Genomic DNA, 8204 nt, shown 5'->3' with positions numbered 1-8204 from the left:
AGAACAACGGCGCTACTGAGGAAGTTAGCTGCAGTGAAGGAAAAGGATAAACGCATAAAAAGCCACTTAAGTTTAGCTTCAGTCAGTAAGGAAACAAGGTAACGTAGGTTATGTAGGTTAACTCTGTGATTGCTAAATTAATGAAAGGAATCGTATCAATGTAACGAGCTGTGCTTGTTCATGAGATACAAAACTCAAATCATAAACTCATCCTCATTTCTGACAAAAAACTAAATCAGACAAGAGATGATAAATCTATTAAAGTAAATTAATAACTGGAAGAAAAAAAATCAAATATTTGACATCACTTCCTGCCCTCTGATGAGGTTGATTCCACTAGACCAGTGGTTCTCAAATGGGGGTACGTGTACCCCTGGGGGTACGTGGAGGTACTGCAGGGGGTACGTGAAGCTTTTCAAAATATCTTTAAAAAATCAGTAGGCTCCTCATAATAAGTCTTGGGAAAAATTATTTTGTAAAAAGTTCGATAAAATATAAATGTGTGTTCATGCACTGAATTTTATATTCAGTATTTAGTTTCAATATCCTTTAAAATAAAACGGACCCCCCCACCAAGTTAGTTTGACCCACGGACCCAGGGCACTCGTCAACGACCTGTCGTTATCATGATTACACTGTAACTATGGAGACGTGGCTAAAGCGTAGCAGCAATGCTGCTGAAAGTACAGATAAAGTGAAAAAGACGGCACTGTACCTCTTTTTTGTTCCAAAAATGTTTTGCCAGTGTCAGGGGGTACTTGACTAAAATTATATTTTTAAGGGGGTACATCACTGAAAAAAGTTTGAGAACCACTGCACTAGAGTATCAAAATACATCCAACTGGAAGAATCTGCATCTTTCTAACCCTTTAGTGACCAGCAGGGGGCGACAGCCAAGCATCACTGAGCTGTAAGTGAAATGTTTCAGTGCTGATCGCAGAACAAAAACCATTTATAGAAAACAAGTCAAAAGTGAAGGAACAGTCAAATCATCTGAAATGTGAACAAAACAAAGGAGATGATTGTTGGTTACAGGAGGAACAGGGTCAAAGGTCAAACCCTGTTTCCATCATGGGAGAAGAAGTGGAGGAAGATAAAAACCCGGATGTTCGTCTGGACCACAGAGATGGAGGAAGAGAAAATCCTTCAGGGTTTGGACCTGCTGTCAGAACCACTGGAACCATCAGAACCATTAGAACCACCAGAATCAGAACCACCGGAACCATCAGAACCATTAGAACCACCAGAACCAGAACCAGGAGCTAAGAGGCTCAACAGCCTGAATAAGAAGTCTGGTTCTGTTCTGGTTCTGACTGTGGATCCTCTGGTGATGATGAAGCAAAGAAGGATTCTGTCCAACCCTGAGCGTCTTCAGTCAGAGTCTTCTTCAGAGTCGCTGTAACACAGACTGCTACAGGAGATCCTTCCTGCCATCTTCAACAACTGAAGAACGTAAAGAAATGATTTACAGCAACATTTCATTAATAAATTAATTAATAAAGATTAATAAACTAATTCTGAATTTGAAACAAACCAGAGTCTGAAAATGTTTTTATTCAAACATGGATCTTGGTTCTGATCCAGAACTTGTTATTTAATGTAAATAAACAGAACCAAGTGGCAGCGGAGCCACTTTGAAGGAATACACAGGTATTTACCGAGCGCCGCCGCCTCCGGAGCGCCACCAATGTCCAGACGTCAGCGAAACTTAAAATCAGGTTTAATGAGAAAAAAAAGCAAAAATCTGTCAGTTCAGCTTTCCTCCTCTGATGAAAAAGGAACTGATGAAATAATAAATAATCCATAAATAAAGACTCTTCATCAGTGATGAGGAGCGTCTCAGCGAAGATAAAGTGATTTATTTCCTGTTCCGTTCCGACCCAGTTCACAGAGATGCGCTGGGCAGCGAGCCGCGCTCCTCTTCCTCGTCCTCTTCCTCCCCCGCCTCCATCCAGGGGTGGGTCAGGATCTGCTCCAGCGAGGGGCGGTCCTCCGGCCGGAGGGACAGACACCAGCCAATCAGAGCCTGGCATTCTGCAGGAAGGGGCGGAGACGGTCAGCGCCACGCACGCCTCAACCAATCAGGGTGCGGCGGGTTGGCGCTTACCTTTAGAGACGCGGCGAGTGAAGAAGGGCGTGGCCTCGACGATCTCCTGGTCGCGCTCAAACGGGATGTCGCCGCACACCATGTCGAAGAGCAGGACGCCGAGCGACCAGACGGTGAGCGGCTCGGCGTGGTACGACCGCGACTGGACCCACTCGGGTGGGCTGTAGACCCGCGTACCTACAGGGAGGGGACAGGTGAGGCTCCGCCCACCAACTGAACTGTTAGGCCCCGCCCACCGCACGGCTCCGTACCTTCGAACTCGTCGTACGGAGAGTCCTTCAGCAGCGCGCCGGAGCCGAAGTCGATGACCTTGACCTCCAGCGTCCGCGTGTCCACCAGGACATTCTCGTCCTTCACATCTCTGTGCACGACGCCGTGCGCGTGAACGAACCGCAGCGCCTCCACCATCTGCCTGAAGAACCTGCGGGAGGCGGAGCTGGGACGTCAGCGTGGCCGAGGCGGCGGCACGTCGCCAAGGTAACGAGCGCGGACCCACCTGAGAGCGAGGCGTTCGGGCAACGCACCGCGCTCCGTGATGAAGTCGAACAGATCCCGGCACTGCGGCGGCCGCTCCATCACCAGCAGGAAGCCCCGCCCCTCCGCCTCGAACCAGTCCAGCATCCGGATCACGCCGCCGTGACCTCCGACCTCACAGAGCCGCTGCAGCAGGGCGATCTCCATGGGAACCGGGCCGAGCTCGCCGGGCTGCGGGACAGAAAGACGTGAGAGTTAAAAAAAAACACAAAACAAAGGAACCATTTCACTCACTACAGAACCAGAACTAGGCCGAACGGATCAGAACCAGAACCGGTGTCAGGCTGTGGGGGGGCTCCCAGGCTAAGGAACCAGTGCATCACTGGGGAAAACCCACTGATGGAACAATGACATCACAGGTTTCCGTGGGAACCCCCCTCCTGCGGTTCTGCTGCCTGTCCACCAGAGGGCAGCAGCCGCCTGGGTTCAGGTGGAAACTGAACTGGTTCTGGTTCTGGAAGTGAACCTCACCAGTCTGGCCCACTGCTGGACCCGGTCCCCAGAGATCTGCTTGATGGCGACCGGAAGTCCGTCTGAGAGTCTGTGACCCGAAAACACGGAACCGAAGCCGCCGCTGCCAATCAGAGGGCCGCAGCGGTACCGCAGGCTGAAGGCTTCCTTCCCTGGATCAGAACACAGAACCACATCAGAACCCCCAACACACACACACACACATATATATACCTGGACTATATTATTGTAACTCAGGAAAAAGGTTCTGGTTCAGTCCAGTTAGAGAAACTAAGTTATTCTGCAATAAACATCGTTTAAAGCGACAGGTGAAACAATAAACTCCATCTTAATGTTTTACATAAATACAGTGAATCTTATAAAAAGATCCGGGATTTATAATATTTGTTCTGTTCAGTCCAACTTCTGCTGCCAGAGACCAGAAAAACGGTTCAGATCCAAAAACAGAACGGAAACCATCTTTTGGACCTCACAACTGTAGTGAATGGATCACAATCTGGCCCATGTTTGATGCCGAACCGGAACCGATCAAAGGTGATTCATTAAAGACGGTGAAATAGCCCTTTACTAAAGCGACCAATCAGAAGCCAACTTCACCACGGCGCAATCAAAAAAAAAAATAAATAAAAAGCAAAGAAAAGAAAAAGAAACGTCATAAAAAACCGAATTACTGGACCAGAACCAGATTTTCCGGAACCGGTTTTGAATCTTAAAATAGGAATGCAAGTAAACTTTATTTATATAGCACATTTATAGGTCAGAAACCGCAAAGCACTTCATAAAATATCAAACTCAGAAGAAAAACCTGCGCTTACCGCGTCGTTTGTCCTCCAAGTTCGGATCCGCGGACCTTTTCTCCAACATCTCCCCGAGTTCGGCTCACTGGGAGCGGATCATAGCCACGGCGTCTCCTCGGATTTTATCGGTCCAAAAGGCTCGGTTCGGGTTTTTCCCGCTTCGATGTGTCAGTTTCAGGGCCCGGAAGGTTCTGCTGGTCCAGAGCCAAATGATCCCGTCCTGAGCTGGCCGCAGGTCTAGCTTCACACTTTATAGCTTTTCTGCGGCCACGCCCACCCCGTGCTCCTCATCCAATCAGCGTCTCACAGTGTGCTCAGTGTTTTGAACTGAGCAGCCAATCGGATTGAAGCTCATGAATATTCAAACAGCGCGTGGGGAAGAATTTGTAGAATTGAGATCAACGAGGCGGGGGAGCGCGTGCTGATAAACTGCCGGGAAGCTCGAGGCCGATTTCCTCTCAAACATCAGTGCGCGCGCGCACACAGCTACAAAAACTGAACACGCGCACAGCTTTAAAAAACACGCGGCGGTTACTCCGACGCGCACGAAGCTTCCTGTCGGTTTGTGAAGCTGCTGATGCGTTCAGGGAACAAGAGGGAGTCGTAAGTAATCCAAATTTAACCAACACCTAACCTGGAAAATCTAATTAGGCTCCATAATTTAATATTTTTCTTCCTGTTGTGCAAATTAGAGCTTCTCGCTTTAAATTGTGTAAAAAATTGACAGAAATGTACAAAACATTTCCATAAAAGAAACAAAATTTTACTATTAGTGATTTTCAACTACAATGAAGGTTCCATTTTTTTCTTCTTATCTTTTCATGTTTTTAAATGAACACATATCCATCCATTAGCTCTTTATTAAGGGTTATGTAATGTAAACATATTTAAATGACTAATTTCAAGCATTACATTTATGCTGATCTGAAATGTTCTGAAAGTTTCTCAACTTCCACAATTGGCCTCATTTTGTCAGAGGGACCCTGAAGGCAGCATGACGTCACTTCCTTCAGAATCAACCTTTCATGCTGCTTATCTTTACAACAACAATTAAATCTAAAGTGCAAAAACTATTTTTGTAGGGTCCGAGTGGAGACAGTTTTAGTTTCTGGGTTTATTTAGAAATATTTCTAACATTTATAAATAAGTTAAATATTCTTATGAATGAGACCGGACCGGACTTCTGGTTCTGCTGAACCCAGACAGGCAGCATCACCATTCCTCACTGGAGCTCCTTCATCAGGGGAACCTGCAGCTTTGGGCCGGTCCTTCAGAACCGGAGAAAACTCGGAACCAGAACCCAAACAAGAGGAAGCTGGACTCAGAAGCAGAACCAGAACCGGTTCCGGCTTTACAGACGGCTGGAATCATGAAGCTCTCAGCTGCTTTTCAGAAACTTCCTCTTTTTATTCCAAGAAACAAAAAGTTTTCATCCAACTGAGAAAATAAAATAAAACAAACTTATATTAATAATCACTGAGGATCAGAAAGACATTTTCTATTTTTCTCTTTAATTCGTTTCTGCTATGATGAACTCGGCTGTTAAACATGCAGCTAAATAAGTCTGATGATGAAGGTGACGATGAGGAGGCCGGGAATGATCAGCACCTAACAGAACATGATAAGACTTTTGATGGCCGAACAGAACCGGACCGGGTTGTCCTTCATTGGAACCACGGAGCGAAACTCAAACTGCTGGAAGCCGTCCACATTTAAATAAGATCTGATGCCGGATCAGCGTGAAGACCCGCCGACCCCGCCGACCCGGAAGTGGAAGTGATGCTGGAAGTGGGAAGCAGGAAGCGGATGATTTAAAAAAGGAAATGAGTGCATCATTGTTGGATGGTTTATTTTCTCCATGTTCGAGTTCTGTCTGTGGGTTGGGGGGCGGGGCGGGGTCGCGGCGGGGTCAGTGCGTGGCGGCAGTGCATCAGCTGCTGTCCGGCGACGGCTCACGCTCCCGATGCATGGCGGCGGAGGCGCTCTGGTGTTTCATGCTGTCCAGGTATTCCTGCTGGGAGACGGCAAGCACCGAGGCCAAGATCTCATCGTCCTCCCAGTCCGTCAGACCTGAAACACACACCAGTTAGACCAGTCAGACCAGTTCACAGGTGAAAAATGGCCTTCTGTGCAATTTCATTTCGAGTTTCTGGTTTTGAGTTTTTTCTTTCTTCTGGTTCCCAGTCGGGGGAAACAACACGCTGCAATATTGGCTAAAGTCTACCCAACATGCTGGATATCCCCGATTTTAGATCTGAAAGGTGCCGCCATTCTCCCGAATGGACCAGATCAGTCTTAAGGACCACGGCGAGATGATCGCTATGGATTATTCCAAGAGTCATCCGATAATTAGGGCGATTGTTGAAAGGGAAAATTGGAACAAAAATATGTGTAAAAATCCTGCTGGCTTTACGATCAGTCTGGGAAATTGATCTTGGTGTGGCCTTCATAGATCAAGAACATTAAAAAATGTTCATGGAACTTAAAACAAGATTAATACAATTCAAAGTACTGCATAGAACATACTGGTCACCACAGGTTACACAGAGCCATCCTCTCAGAGTCAGATATTGCTGATGCTAATGCCAGACTAAGATCCGTATGCCATCACTGCCCTGAAGCTCAGGATTTCTGGAAAGTGATTTATACACTCCTCCTTGGGCTGCCACCTTATCGTGGTGGAGGGGTTTGAGTGTCCCAATGATCCGAGGAGCTATGCTGTCTGGGGCTTCATGCCCCTGGTAGGGTCACCCAAGGCAGACAGGTCCTAGGTGAGGGACCAGACAAAGCGCAGCCCGAAGACCCCAATGATGAAGGAAAACCTTGGACTTGGTGTTCCCTCGCCCGGACGCCGGTCACCGGGGCCCCACTCTGGAGCCAGACCTGGAGGGGGGGCACAATGGCGAGCGCCAGGTTGCCGGGCTTTTACCCATGGAGCCCGGCCGGGCTCAGCCCGAAGAGGAAACATGGGTCCCCCCTCCCATGGGCCCACCACCCGTGAGAGGGGCCAAAGGGGTCGGGTGCACTGTGTGATGGGTGGCGGCCAAGGGAGGGGACCCTGGCGGTCCGATCCCCGGTTGCAGAAGCTGGCTCTTGGGACGTGGAATGTCACCTCTCTGGTGGGGAAGGAGCCGGAGCTAGTCCGTGAGGTCGAGAGGTTCCGGCTAGAAATAGTCGGTCTCACCTCGACGCATGGCTCTGGTTCTGGAACCAGTCTCCTTGAGAGGGGCTGGACATACTTCCACTCTGGAGTTGCCCAAGGTGAGAGGCATCGGGCAGGAGTGGCCATACTTGTTGCTCCCCATCTCGGCGCCTGTACGTTGGGGTTCACCCCGGTGAACGAGAGGGTAGCCTTCCTCCACCTACGGGTGGAGGGACGGGTTCTGACTGTCGTTTGTGCTTACGGGCCGAACGACAGTTCAGATTACCCACCCTTTTTGGAGTCCTTAGAGGGGGTACTGGAGAGTGCTCCTCCTGGGGACTCCCTTGTTCTGCTGGGGGACTTCAACGCTCACGTGGGCAATGACATTGAGACCTGGAGGGGCGTGGTTGGGAGGAACGGCCCGCCCGACCTGAACTCGAGCGGTGTTCTGTTGTTGGACTTCTGTGCTCGTCATGGATTGTCCATAACGAACACCATGTTCAAGCATAAGGGTGTCCATATGTACACTTGGCACCAGGACACCCTAGGCCGCAGTTCGATGATCGACTTTGTCATAGTTTCATCGGCTCTGCGGCCGTATGTCTTGGACACTCGGGTGAAGAGAGGTGCGGAGCTGTCCACTGACCACTACCTGGTGGTGAGTTGGCTCCGGTGGTGGGGGCGAAAGCCGGTCAGACCTGGCGGCCCAAACGTGTTGTGAGGGTCTGCTGGGAACGTCTGGCGGATCCCCTGTGAGACGGAGCTTTAACTCCCATCTCCGGCAAAACTTTGAGCACGTCCCGGGGAAGGTGGGGGACATGGAGTCTGAGTGGACCATGTTCCGTGCCTCCATTGTCGAGGCGGCCGATCGGAGCTGTGGCCGCAAGGTTGTCGGTGCCTGTCGCGGCGGCCACCCTCGAACCCGTTGGTGGACACCTTCGGTGAGGGATGCCGTCAGGCTGAAGAAGGAGTCCTATCGGGCCTTTTTGGCCTGTGGGACTCCGGAAGCAGCTGATGGGTACCGGCGGGCGAAGCGGCATGCGGCTCGGGCGGTTGCTGAGGCAAAAACTCGGGCGTGGGAGGAGTTTGGAGAGGCCATGGAGAAAGACTTCCGCACGGCTTCGAGGCGATTCTGGTCCACCATCCGGCGTCT

The 8204-nt window shown here is 49.8% G+C and overlaps 1 protein-coding gene across 1 annotated transcript; it reads right to left on the bottom strand.

Annotated features, from left to right (window-relative positions):
• Positions 1-1534: 1534 nt before the first annotated feature.
• Positions 1535-4459, bottom strand: pim2 (Pim-2 proto-oncogene, serine/threonine kinase). Its single transcript, XM_028010993.1, has 6 exons — positions 3928-4459; positions 3113-3264; positions 2604-2812; positions 2359-2528; positions 2108-2284; positions 1535-2034 (listed from the first exon to the last, which is right to left on the bottom strand). Exons 1-6 carry the CDS (start codon positions 3974-3976, stop codon positions 1886-1888), a joined length of 906 nt encoding a protein of 301 aa, XP_027866794.1. The 5' UTR covers positions 3977-4459; the 3' UTR covers positions 1535-1885.
• Positions 4460-8204: the final 3745 nt, after the last annotated feature.

The sequence above is a fragment of the Xiphophorus couchianus genome, chromosome 24 (genome assembly GCF_001444195.1).
Source record: "Xiphophorus couchianus chromosome 24, X_couchianus-1.0, whole genome shotgun sequence".
NCBI lineage: Eukaryota > Metazoa > Chordata > Actinopteri > Cyprinodontiformes > Poeciliidae > Xiphophorus > Xiphophorus couchianus.
Note: the sequence above shows the minus strand (reverse complement) of the source record. Positions and strands in the feature narration are given on the sequence as shown.

Bases quoted from the DNA above. Each gene is read 5' to 3' on its own strand.
- pim2 (XM_028010993.1), bottom strand. From the start codon at position 3,976: ATGTTGGAGAAAAGGTCCGCGGATCCGAACTTGGAGGACAAACGACGC. The intron at 2,529-2,603 runs GTGGGTCCGCGC...CGCCTCCCGCAG, and splicing joins CCCGAACGCCTCGCTCTCAG to GTTCTTCAGGCAGATGGTGG. The intron at 2,285-2,358 runs GTACGGAGCCGT...CCCTCCCTGTAG, and splicing joins TCCGTACGACGAGTTCGAAG to GTACGCGGGTCTACAGCCCA.